The 14,910-nt window shown below is 42.8% G+C and overlaps 1 protein-coding gene across 5 annotated transcripts in view; it reads right to left on the reverse strand.

Moving 5' to 3' along the window:
* The window catches only part of eif2b3 (eukaryotic translation initiation factor 2B, subunit 3 gamma), a 156,701-nt gene that overhangs the window by 72,379 nt on the left and 69,412 nt on the right, over positions 1-14,910 (reverse strand). For all 5 annotated transcript variants that reach the window (XM_085983128.1, XM_085983130.1, XM_085983129.1 and 2 more), the window contains exon 6: positions 6,203-6,292. In XM_085983128.1, coding sequence (XP_085839254.1) covers positions 6,203-6,292 — 90 coding nt within the window. The remainder of the gene's footprint in view (positions 1-6,202; positions 6,293-14,910) is intronic.

Below are 14,910 nucleotides of genomic sequence, written 5' to 3' on the forward strand. Positions count from 1 at the left end.
CTTTCTCTTACTGCTCTTTCTCAGAGACACTTCTCTGCTACCTACCTTATGTCTGTGTGGTCAGGGATCTGCCCACTGAGCTTTCAACCACAGAAGGCCCCAGATTGGGCTCATCCTTAGATCTATGGATAAACAACAGACTGTCCATTGTTTATTTAATACAGAATATCAAGTTATCAACAGTGACTGAAAACAATCTTTGTTGATAGCCAAAGATGCCTGTCAAAGACTGGCCATTTTAACTGACTGATCTTCTAGGGCCTTTCACTTGTTTCAAAGCTACAGAAACTTGCATAAATAAGCAGTATAGATGCCAGCGTGTCTCAGTTGCGAGTCCTTCTGAGAGTAGCTAAATACCACAATTAACTTTGAAAAAGTGCCACCCAAACAGTCGGATAGGACATAGGTATAACCTTGACAACACCTTCAAGAGTGCAGCACTCCCACAGTACTGTTCAGATGTGTCAATCTAGATTGTGCATGCAAGTCTTGGAGTGGGGCTTGAACCCACACAGTTCCGAATTGGAGGCGATAGTGCTATTGCTGAGCCAAGCTAATTTATTTTAGTATCATAGGGCCAATATTATGGGCCCGAGAGCACAGTGAGAGCGGCGGGGATAAAAGGAGCGATGACCCGAGGCCCGAGAGCACAGCGAGAGCGGTGGGGATAAAAGGAGTGGTGACCCGAGGCCCGAGAGCACAGTGAGGGCGGTGGGGATAAAAGGAACGGGAGTGGAGGAGAGCAAAAAAAAAAATCAAGGAGTGATGTCACAGGACAGCAGGTAGGTGATTGGTGGGCGAGTAGTACAGCTGTTTTTGTCTTTAAACTAAGAGCCGGGGAACTTTAACTATTAAATTATTAAATATTAACTTAATAGATAAACGAAATAATTAATATAACTATAAATAATCATTTGATTAAAAACTTTAACTAACTAAATAAACAAATAAATAAAGTCCAGAGATGGCAGGGCAGGCTGTGTGTCGGGACTGTAGTATGCGGGAGTTTGTGGACAGCGAGACAGTCCCGGATTCCCAAATCTGTAGGAAATATCTCTGCCTTCAGTCACTCCGGCTCAGAGTCATTGAGTTGGATTGTGAGTTACAGACACTCCGAAACATAAGGGAGGGGAGGAATTTCAGGATAGTTTTATCCAGAATACAGTCACACCCCAGAGGAAAGCACAGGTTCAGGAAGGGGAGGATGTGACTGTTAGATTGCTGGGTAGCGCGGACTTAGGAGAGGTTGAGAAGGAGGTCCTGCAGACACTGGTCCTGTCTAACAGGTACGATGTACTCACTACCTGTGCAGACAAGGAGAACGGCTGCGGGGAGGACAGCCACAATGCAGACCAAGGCACCGTGGCTCAGAAGGCTGTCCGGGGTTGGGGAGGTGGTGTGGGAAAGCAGAATAGAAATATGGTAGTGACAGGGGATTCTATAATTAGGGGGATAGATAACCTCCTCTGCAGCCAAGAATGAGAATCCCAAAGGATGTGTTGCCTACCCAGTGCCAGGGTAAGGGATATCTTGAGGCGGCTGGGGAGGAGTTTGGAAAAGAAGGGGTTAAATCCAGTTGTCATGGTCCATGTCAGAAGAAACGATTTAGGTAGAAACAGGGAGGAGGTCCTGCTGAAGGAGTATCAGGAGTTAGGGGCAAAAATCAAAAAGCAAGGCCTCGAGGGTAATAATCTCTGGATTATTGACCGAGCCACGTGCAAATTGGAATAGAAACAGTCAGATCAGGAGAATTAACACGTGTCTAAAGAGCTGGTGTAGGAAAGAGGGGTTCCTTTTCATGGAACACTGGCACCAGTACTGGGACAGAAAGGAGCTGTACCAATGGGACGGGCTCCACCTGAACCGGGATGAGACCCGTGTCCTAGCGGAAAGGGTAAATAGGGAGGTGGCTAGTAAGATGGTGGGGGGGGGGGGCGCGGGGGTTGAGGGATCTACAAGAAATGAAACCAGACTAAATATAAACAAAACAGGAAAGGAGAGCACAGGAAAGAGTAAAGTAAGGGAGGACATTGATAGCCAGGGACTAAATAAGAGTTATAGAATGGGAGTTTAAAAAGGTGGTTAAAAATAAAGTGAAAAGAACTGCTATTAAAAATGAGTTAATCTGTCTGTACAGCAATGCACAGTGTCCGTAATAAAACAGGGGAGCTGGAGGCAATCATGTGTTGCAAGGAACCAGGCATAGTAGGGATTACTGAGACATGGCTACAGAAAAATCAGGACTGGGAATTAAACATTGCAGGGTATAACATATTTAGAAAAGTTGGAGAGGGGAAAAGGGGAGGTGGAGTAGCTGTACTTATTAGGGGTAACATAATGGCAGTAGAAAAAAGTGACGCAGATATCAGTAAGGCAGAAATAGAATCCATGTGGATAGAAATAAAAGATAATAAAGGATTAATCACACTAATAGGGGTAGTCTACAGACCACCTAATAGTGGAAGGGAGGTGGAGGAAGAAATATGCAGACAAATTAGGGAAATGAGTAAAAAACATGAATAATCATCATGGGGGATTTCAACTACCCAGATATTAATTGGACAGAAGAGGTAGGTAAAGGGGATAAGGGAATGGAGTTCCTATAATGTGTACAGGACTCCTTTCTAACCCAATATGTAAAAAGCCCAACAAGGGAGGGTTCGCTATTAGATCTAGTAATGGGGAATGAACCAGAGCAGATAAGAGAAGTAAAAGTAGGGAAACATCTAGGCAATAGTGACCATAATATAATTCGCTTTAAGATAATAATTGAGAAGGACATGGGTATGACAAAGGCCAGGGTAATAGATTGGCGAAAAGCTGATTTTGAGGGGCTGAGAATAGAACTTGGAAAAATAAAAATGGACAACATTATTGGCAAACAATGATGTAGAACAGCAATGGGAAACATTTAAAACGATGTTCACCAGAGTCCAGGAAAAATATATTCCGCTAATAAACAAGAACAAGCTAAACACTAATGAGACACCGTGGATGAATAAAGCCATAAGGGAAAAATTGAAGGTAAGGAAAGAGGCATACACTAAATACAGCAGGGGAAGAGCACGATAAGGGAGAATATGAAGGGATTAGGAGAGAAGTCAAAAAAAATTAGGAAGGCAAAGAGGAACTATGAAATTAAATTAAGGAACATAAAACAAAATATAGTAAAATATTTTACAGGCACATCAACAAAAAAAGTCGGGATGGGAATCGGGCCAGTAAGGGATGGACAGGATAATACCACAGGCAGCAAGAGACAGCTCAGCATTCAACACTATCGTCCCCAACAAGCTGGCCACCAAACTCCACACTCTTGGCCTGAACACTTCCCTCTGCAACTGGACCCTGGACTTCCTAACAAACAGACCCCAGTCTGTCAAATTAGGTAACCACACCTCCCCCCCCCGCTGACCCTGAACACGGGGGCCCCACAAGGATGTGTGCTGAGCCCCCTCCTCTACTCCCTCTTCACCCACGACTGTGTGGCTGTTCATGGTTCCAACACCATCATCAAGTTTGCGGATATACCACGGTGGTAGGCCAGATCACCAACAACGATGAGTCAGCCTACAGGGAGGAGGTCCAGCATCTCGTGAAGTGGTGCGCCGATAACAACCTGGCCCTCAATATCAAGAAAACCAAAGAAATCATTGTGGACTTCAGAAAGTCTAAAGGCGGAAGTCACACCCCCATCCACATCCATGGAGCTGTGGTGGAAAGGGTGGACAGCTTTAAGTTCCTTGGAGTCCACATCACAGAAGACCTCTCCTGGTCCCTCAATACCTCCTCTCTGGTGAAGAAGGCCCAGCAGCGCCTATATTTCCTAAGGAGGCTGAAGGGATGTAACCTGTCACCCCTGATCCTCTCTAACTTTTACCGCTGCACAATAGAGAGCATCCTGACGAACTGTATCACAGTATTGTATGGCAGCTGTAGCTACTATGACCGGAAAGCCCTGCAGCGGGTAGTCAAAACTGCCCAACGCATTACCGGCACCCGGCTACCGACCATAGAGCACACATATACCAGAAACGCTGTTTACGGAGGTCACGGACCATCATCAAAGACCCTACCCACCCCAGCCACAGTCTGTTCGCCCTCCTGCCATCTGGGAGACGCTACAGATGCATTCGCACCCGAACGACCAGATTTAGGAACAGCTTCTTTCCCAGGGCTGTCATCCTACTGAACTCCACAAATAAACTCTAAAGCCTGCACATCTGCCAATGCACTTTATTATGCTTATGTTAATGTATTACAAGCCAAATGAATGTTGAATGTTTAAATGTCTTAATCTAAATGTACACTCTTGGGAGCCGCAAGCCTACATTTCGTTGTACTGCACTTGTGCACTAACAATGACAATAAAGTTGATTATTATTATTATTAGATGGCAGAGATATTATGGCCCTGAAATTCCGTTCCCTACGGGCGTGTACGCGCTGTGTACTCACCCGTAGGGCCAACAGAAGTGCCGGTTTCACGCATGCACTGCGCATGTGCTGAAAACCAGAACTTCTGTTCTCTGAAGGGGTTTGCAGGTCAAACGCCTGCGCCGGAGAGGCAGCGCGTACGCCTGGAACTTCTGTTTTTTTCAAGGTTGATGCAGTCCGGGTAAGTCGGTAGCAGCTGCGACTGGAAAAGCAGGCGCAAGGCCTGCTTTTAACAAGGTAAGAGGTGATATCAGTAAAAGAATTTTTTTTTAAACACTTATTTATCATTTTTAAATACTTTAAAGGTAAGTTTATTTTTAGCCCCATTAAAAACTTACTTAAAAAATTTAAATTTTTGTTTAAAATAATTAATTTATGTAATTTATAGTCATTTTAAAAATATGATGTTTTAAAAAAAAAAATTATTTGAAGTTTTACTTATGTTTTGAGGGTGATCTCTATTCATAGATTTGACAGGTCTTCCGGTCAAATCTATGAATGGAGATTCCCTGCTCCAATTGGCTCTTCATGGCCCACGTGATCCCAGGGACGCTGTGAACTAGCTGCGCCCCTGGGATACGCGTGCCCTGCACACCGGCAGTTTGAGGAGGCACATCAACGGAATTCTATGCCGGCCCAGAGCATTACGGTCGGCGCGGTTTGTTTGTGCAGGTCGGGGGCTTACGCCCGCGGGAAGCCTCCGACCGGAATTTCTGGGCCATTAAATAATTACTTTGCTTCAATATTTACCAGGGAGATAAAACAGGTGGAGATGACATTGGATGATGAGATTAGTAATGAGTTAATTGCATTTAAAATAAAACGAGGAGATATACTAAATAAACTAATGAAACTCAGAGGATAAAACCACTGGTCCAGACGGATTACATCTGCGCATTTTCAAAGAATATAGACCTTGCAATCTAAAACACAATTTCCAAATTTGCAGATGACACCAAATTGGGAGGGAAGCCAATACTGAGGAGGACTGTAACAAATTACAAGAAGACATTGATAAACTTGCAGAATGGGCATATAATTGGCAAATGAAATTCAACACAGATAAATGTGAGGTATTACATTTTGGTAAGAAAAATAGGGAGGTCACATATTACTTGGAAAATAAGAATTGTAATGGGGTAGAGGAACAAAGGGTTTAAGGAGCACAAATAACTAAATGTATCGTCACAGGTTAACAAGGCCACAAAAAACCAAACCAAGTACTAGGGTTTATTTCTAGAGGGATAGAATTGAAAAGTAGTGAAGTTATGCTAAACTTGTCTCAAACCCTGGTTAGACCACACTTGGAATACTGTGTGCAATTCTGGTCGCCATATTATAAAAAGGATATAGGAGGTACTGGAGAGGGTGCAGAGAAGATTTACAAGGATGATACCAGAAATAGAGGCCTTTAAAACCATGAAAGGTTTTGATAGAGTAGATACAGAGGGAGTGTTTCCACTTGTGGGGAAGAGCAAAACTAGAGGCCATCAATGTAAGACAATCACCAAGAAATCAAATAGGGAATTCAGAAGAAACTTCTTTACCCAAAGAGTGGTTAGAATGTGGAACTTGCTACTACAGGGAGTGGTTGAAGCGAATAGTATAGATGCATTTAAGGGGTGATTAGATAAGCATGAGGGAGAAGGGAAGAGAGGGTTATGCTGATAGAGTTAGATGATTTTGAATGCCAGGGAAATTTATAACTAAATTTCACAAGAACACTTAAGAACGAATTGTGAAATACTGGTATTATAATCTCTTACTTGTTTTCCACAAGGAAGTCCAGAACCCATTTCTTCATGCAGTACAGATGGGCGTCCACAAGTGTGGTCTTTATGTGCATCCTAGGATGCCTGTAAAAAAAAAAAAAATCAGCAATTACTGTATGTTCATGAACAATTCATTGGCATCTCATTGCAGTATGGTTCCACAAACTAAGAATCCGTCACAAAATTAAACCTCACATTCCACTGCACACTGTTACCAAACCCTATGTTCTTCCTCCATAGTACTGCTATATTCCAAAATCTGTCTAAGCAATAGATTATTGAATTTTTAATATTATAGTAGTGATTTAATATCAAGTTACAATAAACTCAATTGGTAACAGTCATCATTAAAAAGGTACTTTTGGAGGTCTTTCAATACAGATGGACCACCTAGTAGCTGGATAGGGAAAAGTGCTTCACCAATGAAGATTTTCTATCTCATGGTTTTGTGGCACCACACGGTGATTTAAACTGCTTAGAAGGCTGTAATAGTAGAACTCTTCGCTCAATTCAATCAATTTTACTCAATCCATCAGTGTGGGTGCTCCCATACACACAATGAATACTACTGTATGAAATCCATTAGCCAGTTCACAAAACAATTTAAAAAGAATTATTCATTCTTGGGATGTGGGCATCGCTGGCAAGGCTGGAATTTATTGCCCATCCCGAGCTGCCCTGACAACATCCGAGTAGCTTGTAACCAATTGGGCCACGCAGTTTCCCCACTGTTTACTTCTTCAGAAAGTATCCAAACAAAAGTCCACATACTAGTCGCGACCGAGACTCCAGGATGGTATGTTGCCTCCCTGGTGCAAGGGTCAAGGATGTCTCGGCGCGGGTGCAGAACATTCTGGAGGGGGAGGGGGAACAGCCAGTTGTCGTGATACATGTTGGTACCAACGACGTAGCTAAAAAAAGGGAAGAGGTCCTACAAGTAGAATTTAGGGAGTTAGGAGCCAAGCTAAAAAGTAGGACCTCGAAGGTAGTAATCTCTGGATTACTACCAGTGCCACGTGCTAGTAAGAGTACAGAGAACAGGATAGTTAGGCTAAATACGTGGCTTGAGCAGTGGTGTAAGAGGGAGGGTTTTAAATTTTTGAGGCATTGGAACCAGTTTTGTGGTAGGTGTGACCTATACAAAAGGGACGGTCTACACCTGTGCAGAGATGGAACTGATGTTCTCGGGGTAATTTTTGATAAAGCAGTTCGGGAGCATTTAAACTAGTATGGCAGGGGGCTAGAAACCTATGTAGTGAAATAGAGGAAAGTGAAAGGCAGACAGAAATAAATGGTAAAAGGGTGAGGAACAAAAAACAAAGGGCCAAACTAATTCATAAAAAATGTGAGCATAAAAAAAGCCTGAGGGTTTTATACCTTAATGCGAGAAGCATCAGGAACAAGGTAGATGAATTAGCTGTGGAAATAGAGGTTAATAATTATGATCTAATTGGGATTACGGAAACATGGTTGCAGGGTGAGCAGGGCTGGGAGCTTAACATACAGGGGTATTCAGTATTTAGGAAGGATCGACAAAAAAGAAAGGGAGGAGGGGTAGCATTGCTAGTAAAAGAGGGGATAAATGCAATTGAAAGGAAGGATATTAACTCAGTTAATACAGAATCTATATGGGTGGAGCTAAGAAATAGCGAGGGGCGAAAAACATTAATAGGAGTGGTATATAGGCCTCCAAATAGTAAAATAGAGGTTAGGGAGGGCATCACGAGGGAAATTAGAGAAGCGTGCAATAAGAGCACAGCTGTCATCATAGGTGACTTTAACTTACATATAGATTGGACTAGCCTAATCAGTAAAAATAATGAGGAGGAGGAATTCCTTGAGTGTTTAAGGGATGGTTATCTGGATCAATATGTCGAGGAACCAACTCGGGAACAGGCTATATTGGACTGGGTACTGTGCAATGAGAAGGGACTAATCAGTAATCTTGTTGTACGGGGACCCTTGGGTCAGAGCGATCATAACATGATCGATTTCTCACTCGAAATGGAGAGCGAAGAAATTGACTCAGAGACTAAGGTCCTGAATTTAAACAAGGGGAATTATGATGCCATGAGACGGGAACTGAGTAGGTCTGATTGGACAACGTTCCTGAGAGGACTGGAGGTAGATAAACAATGGCAAACATTTAAAGATAGAATGACAAAATTGCAAAAATTGTTTATACCAATCTGGCATAAAAGGAAATCTAAAAAGGTGACTCAACCGTGGATAACAGGGGAAATTAGAGACAGCATAAAATCCAAAGATAGGGCGTATAAAATAGCCAAAAAAAGCGCCAGAGCGGAAGATTGGGAACAGTTTAAGATAGAGCAAAGGAGGGCAAAGGGCATGATCAAGAGGGGCAAAATAGCTTACGAAAATAAGCTGGCGGAAAATATAAAAACTAACTCCAAAAGCTTTTATAAATATATCAAAAGGAAAAGACTGGTGAAAACCAAAGTTGGTCCATTGCAGTCAGATACGGGGGAATATATAATGGGAAATAAGGAAATGGCAGATCAACTAAATGCATACTTTGGGTCAGTCTTTACGAAGGAAGACACAAAAAACCTCCCTGGGATATCGGGAAAAATAGGGACATTGGCAAAGGAGGAACTGACGCAAATCAATATCTCTAAGGATATGGTGTTAAGGAAGCTAAAGGGATTGAAGGTGGACAAATCCCCAGGGCCTGATAACATGCATCCTAGGGTACTGAAGGAGGTGGCCCTAGAGATAGCGGATGCACTAAGGATGATTTTTCAGAATTCATTAGACTCGGGAACAGTGCCGATGGATTGGAGGGTAGCTAACGTTACCCCACTATTCAAAAAGGGGGGTAGGGAAAAAGCAGGTAATTACAGACCTGTAAGCCTTACATCAGTTGTGGGCAAAATGCTGGAGTCCATCATTAAGGATGAAATAGCGGAGCACTTAGCAAATGGGGACAGGATAGGACAGAGTCAACATGGATTTACAAAGGGTAAATCGTGCTTGACTAATCTATTGGAATTTTTTGAGGGAGTAACTGGTAGAATAGATGGGGGAGAGCCAGTAGATGTGGTGTACCTGGACTTCCAAAAGGCCTTCGATAAGGTCCCACATAAAAGATTAGCATGGAAAATTGAGGCTCATGGGATAAAGGGGAAAGTTTTGGCGTGGATAGGGAACTGGCTGTCAGATAGAAAACAGAGAGTTGGAATAAACGGCTCATTTTCTGAATGGCAGGCAGTAACAAGTGGGGTACCACAGGGATCTGTCCTGGGCCCCCAGCTGTTCACAATTTACATTAATGACCTGGATCAGGGAGTCGGATGCAGCATTTCCAAATTTGCAGACGACACTAAACTAGGAGGTGGGGTGGGCTCAGAGGAAGAGACCAGGAAGCTCCAGAGCGATTTGGACAGACTGGGCGATTGGGCGGATAAATGGCAGATGCACTATAATGTGGACAAGTGCGAAGTTATCCACCTTGGGTGCAGGAACGGGAGGGCAAATTATTATTTAAATGGCAATAGATTGGGAGAGGGGGAAGTACAGAGAGACCTGGGTGTTCTTGTACACCAGTCACTGAAGGCGAGCATGCAGGTGCAACAGGCGGTCAAGAAGGCAAACGGTATGCTGGCCTTCATAGCAAAAGGGTTAGAATACAGGAACAGGGATACCTTGCTGCAGCTGTACAGGGCACTGGTGAGACCACACCTCGAGTACTGTGTACAGTTTTGGTCGCCTCATCTGAGGAAGGATGTTCTTGCCATGGAGGGGGTGCAGCGGCGATTCACCAGGCTGATACCAGGAATGGCGGGAATGACCTATGAGGAGAGACTATGTAGTTTAGGGATGTACACACTGGAGTTTAGAAGATTGAGAGGGGACCTCATAGAAGTGTATAAAATTCTGACAGGTCTAGACAGACTGGATGCAGAAGGAATGTTTCCCTTGGCGGGTGAGAACAGAACTAGAGGACATAATTTAAGGATAAGGGCTAAACCATTTAGGACAGAGATGAGGGGGAATTTCTTCACTCAGAGAGTGGTGAACCTGTGGAACTCATTGCCACAGAGGGCAGTGTACGCCAACTCATTAAATATATTTAAGAGGGAATTAGATATATTTCTACGGGCAAAAGGGGTTAAGGGTTACGGAGAGAAGGCGGGGACGGGATACTGAATTAAAGGATCAGCCATGATCTCATTAAATGGCGGAGCAGGCACGAAGGGCCGAATGGCCTACTCCTGCTCCTATCTTCTATGTATCTATGTATACTACTGGGACTCTAGTGGGTAATATGCATTTTGCTCAGGTGCTTGCCCACAGGGAATGAAGGAAAATTAACAGCCAAATATACCAAGATTTACTCTCACAGAAGCCTTAGGGGGTAGCTCAACAGCGACAGTGATCTCAAAGTAAGCTGTTTGTCTCAGCATAGCCCTCTCTTCCCTTCTCCCTCATATGCTTATCTAATCACCCCTTAAATGCATCTATACTATTCGCTTCAACTACTCCCTGTGGTAGCAAATTCCATATTCTCATCACTCTCTGGGTAAAGAAGTTTCTTCTGAATTCCCTATTTGATTTCTTGGGGACTATCTTATATTGATAGACTCTAGTTATGCTCTTTCCCACAAGTGGAAACACTCTCGATCTACTTTATCAAAACCTTTCATAATTTTAAAGACCTCTATTAGGTCACCCTCAGCCTTTTTTCAAGTGAAAAGAGACCCAGCCTGTTCATCCTTTCCAGACAGGTGTACCAAAATGCAATACCTCACATTTATCCGTTAAATTTCATTTGCCAATTATATGCCCATTCTGCAAGTTTATTAATCTCTTCCTGTAATTTGTTGCAATTCTCAATATTGACTATCCCTCCCAATTTGGCGTCATCCGCAAATTTAGAAACTGCGTTGTTGATTCCAAAGTCTAAATCGTTAATATAAATTGTGAACAACAGTGGTCCCAGCACTGATCCTTGTGGAACACCACTACCCACCTTCTGCCACTGTGAATAACTACCCTATACTCCTACTCTCTGCTTTCTGTCTTGAAGCCAGCTAGCTATCCATTCTGCTACTTGTCCCTTGACTCCGCATTCTCTGACCTTATTCATTAGTCTATTGTGTGGTACTTTATCGAAGGCCTTTTGAAAATCTAGATAAATTACATCTACTGCATTACCCTCGTTTATTCTCTGTTACCTCTTCAAAAATTTCACTAAGGTTGGTCAAGCAAGACTTTCCCTTTTGAAATCCATGTTGACTATTCTTTATTATATTTTTGGCTTCTAGATGTTCTTCTATTTTCTCCTTTAGGAGGGATTCCATTATCTTTCCTACCGCTGATGTAAAGCTGACTGGTCTATAATTCACTGGACATGTTCCATCTCCCTTCTTAAATATAGGTATTATGTTAGCTATCCACCAGTCCTCTGCCACTATACCTTTTTTCTAATGAATTATTAAATGTGTGTAGTAATACCTCTGCCATCTCTTCCCTAGATTCTTTTAAAATGCAGATGCAATCCATCCAAAGCAGGGTTTTTTCCTCTTTGAGTTTGATTAGTTTATTTAATATATCTCCTCTTTTTATTTTAAATGCAGTTATTTTGTCACTAATCTCATGATCCAATGTCATGTCCACCTGTTCTACCCTCCCTGGTAAATACTGAGGCAAAGTAATTATTTAATATTTCTGCCATCTCTCTATCACTGCCTGTGGTATTATCCTGTCCATCCTTCAGTGGCCCTATTCCCATCCCAACCTTCCTTTTTTATTGATGTGCCTGCAAAATATTTTACTATTTTGCTTTATGTTCCTTGATATTTTAATTTCATGGTTCCTCTTTGCCTACCTAATTGTTTTTTTGACTTCTTTCCTAATCTCTTCATATTTTCCCTTTTCATGCTCTCCCCTGCTGTCCATGTACTTAATGTATGCCTCTTTCCTTACCCTCAATTTTTCCCTTATGGCTTTATTCATCCATAGTGTCTCAGTAGTGTTTAGCTTGTTCTTGTTTTTTAGCGGAATATATTTTTCCTGGACTCTGTTGAACCCGTTTTAAATGTTTCCCATTGCTGTACTACGTCATTGTTTGCCAATAATGTTGTCCATTTTATTTTCCCAAGTTCTATTCTCAGCCCCTCAAAATCAGCTTTTCTCTAATCTATTACCCGGGTCGTCATCATACTTATGTCCTTCGCAAGTATTATTTTAAAGCGTATTATATTATGGTCGAAGCGTATTACATTATGGTACTTCAGGGGATTATGTATTTGAATCCCTAGGTCTCCCTGTTCATCAACACCTTTCAGCATCTTTGGAAGTAGTGTATACTCCCATTCCGTATTATTCCTCCCAAAATATTTTACTTCACACTTTTAAACTGCATCTGCCACCTGTTTGCTGACTTGGCTAACCTGTCTATGTCCTCCTGAAGTATTTCCCAGTCCAAAGATATTCTTAGTTCTGATACTTATTAAAATATGAAGGTGTACAGTATATTGGATCTGCCTAATATTACAACAATCTTAAGAAACCTAGAAGTTGTTAAATAAAATTGGATCACAGTTGAATCAGTATTTGTAGGGAAATGGTGTTAGGAAAATTGATGGGACTGAAGGCCGATAAATCCCCAGGGCCTGATAATCTACATCCCAGGGTACTTAAGGAAGTGGCCCTAGAAATAGTAGATGCATTGCTGGTCATCTTCCAGAACTCGATAAGACTCTGGAACGGTACCCATTGATTGGCGGGTAGCTAATGTTACCCCACTATTCAAAAAAGGTGGTAGAGAAAAGGCGGGGAATTATAGACCGGTAAGCTTGACATCGGTAGTGGGGAAAATGCTAGAGTCCATTATAAAAGATGTAATAGCAGAGCACTTGGAAAGCAGTGACTGGATCGAACAAAGTCAACATGGATTTACAAAAAGGTAAATCATGCTTAACTAATCTACTGGAATTTTTTGAGGATATAACTGGTAAAATAGATAAGGGAGAACCAGTGGATGTGGTGTATTTGGACTTTCAGAAGGCTTTCGATAAGGTCCCGCATAAGAGATTAGCGTGCAAAATTAAGGCACATGGGGTTGGGGGCAAGGTATTGACTTGGATAGAGAACTGGTTGGCGGACAGAAAGCAAAGAGTTGGAATAAACGGGTCGTTTTCCGAGTGGCAGGCAGTGACTAGTGGGGTACCGCAAGGATCAGTCCTAGGACCCCAGCTGTTCACAATATATATTAATGATCTGGACGAGGGAATTGGATGTAATATCTCCAAATTTGCAGACGACACAAAGCTGGGTGGGAGGGTATGCTGTGAGGAGGATGTCGTGAAACTCCAGCATGATTTGGACAGGTTGGGTGATTGGGCAGAAACATGGCAAATGCACTATAATGTGGATAAATGTGAGGTTATCCACTTTGGAGGCAAAAACAGGAAGGCAGATTATTATTTGAATGGTAATAGATTGGGAGAAGGGGAAGTGCAAAGAGACCTGGGTGTTCTTGTACATCAGTCGCTGAAGGTAAGCATGCAGGTGCAGCAGGCGGTTAAGAAGGCAAATGGTATGTTGGCCTTCGTAGCAAGAGGGTTCGAGTACAAGAACAAGGATGTCTTGCTGCAGTTGTACAGGGCCTTGGTGAGACCACACCTTGAGTATTGTGTGCAGTTTTGGTCGCCTTACCTGAGGAAGGACGTTCTTGCCCTGGAAGGAGTGCAGCGAAGATTCACCAGGCTGATACCTGGGATGGCAGGAATGACGTATGAGGAGAGATTGTGTCGATTGGGCTTATACTCACTGGAGTTTAGAAGATTGAGAGGGGATCTCATCGAAACCTATAAAATTCTGTCAGGCCTGGACAGACTAGATGCAGGAAGGATGTTTCTGATGGCCGGGGAGTCCAGAACCAGGGGTCATAGTCTAAGGATAAGGGGTAAGCCATTTAGGACTGAAATGAGGAGGAATTTCTTCACCCAGAGAGTGGTGAACCTGTGGAATTCTCTGCCACAGAGGGCGGTGGAGGCCAGTTCATTAAGTATATTCAAGAAAGAGTTGGATATCACACAGAATTTTAAGGCTAAAGGGATCAAGGGATATGGGGAGAAGGCAGGGACCGGGTACTGAATTTGGATGATCAGCCATGATCTCACTGAATGGCGGAGCAGGCTCGAAGGGCCGAATGGCCTACTCCTGCTCCTATCTTCTATGTTTCTATGAATTAGAGCTTAAGTAATGCCTAGACGCACTACTGGATCTCCTAATGAGTCAGATGCTGTAATCTGTTCAGTTTGATGGACCGACCTCTGATGAACAATAGCCCAAATGGAAAAATCCATACACTGCTTCTGTCTGTACCACAATTAGTTCTTACTAACATGATCTTCTGTTTCATACTATGCTAGGAAACCAGGATGAATTAGTTGCAATAGCCCACAGTTGGTATCAATACTGTTGAATTAATGCAGGCTAGAGACAAAACCAAGTACAGGAGACTTTGGTTTATCCGGAGGTTGTATGTCCGGAAACCTCGATCTACCGGCAGAAATCAGCAGCCGTTTTGTTAGGTTTTTTTTCTTCTCGTAGCTTTTTTTTCTTCCAACAGTCAGGCTCTGGAAAGTCTCTCTGAAGCTGTTGCTAAGCTAGAGACGCTTCCAAGGTACGGGCCGACTGTTTGAAGCTGTTGCTAAGCAACAGTGTTTGTT

Source organism: Somniosus microcephalus, chromosome 3, assembly GCF_052327205.1.
Source record: "Somniosus microcephalus isolate GS21.2 chromosome 3, FLI_Smic_1.0, whole genome shotgun sequence".
Lineage (NCBI taxonomy): Eukaryota > Metazoa > Chordata > Chondrichthyes > Squaliformes > Somniosidae > Somniosus > Somniosus microcephalus.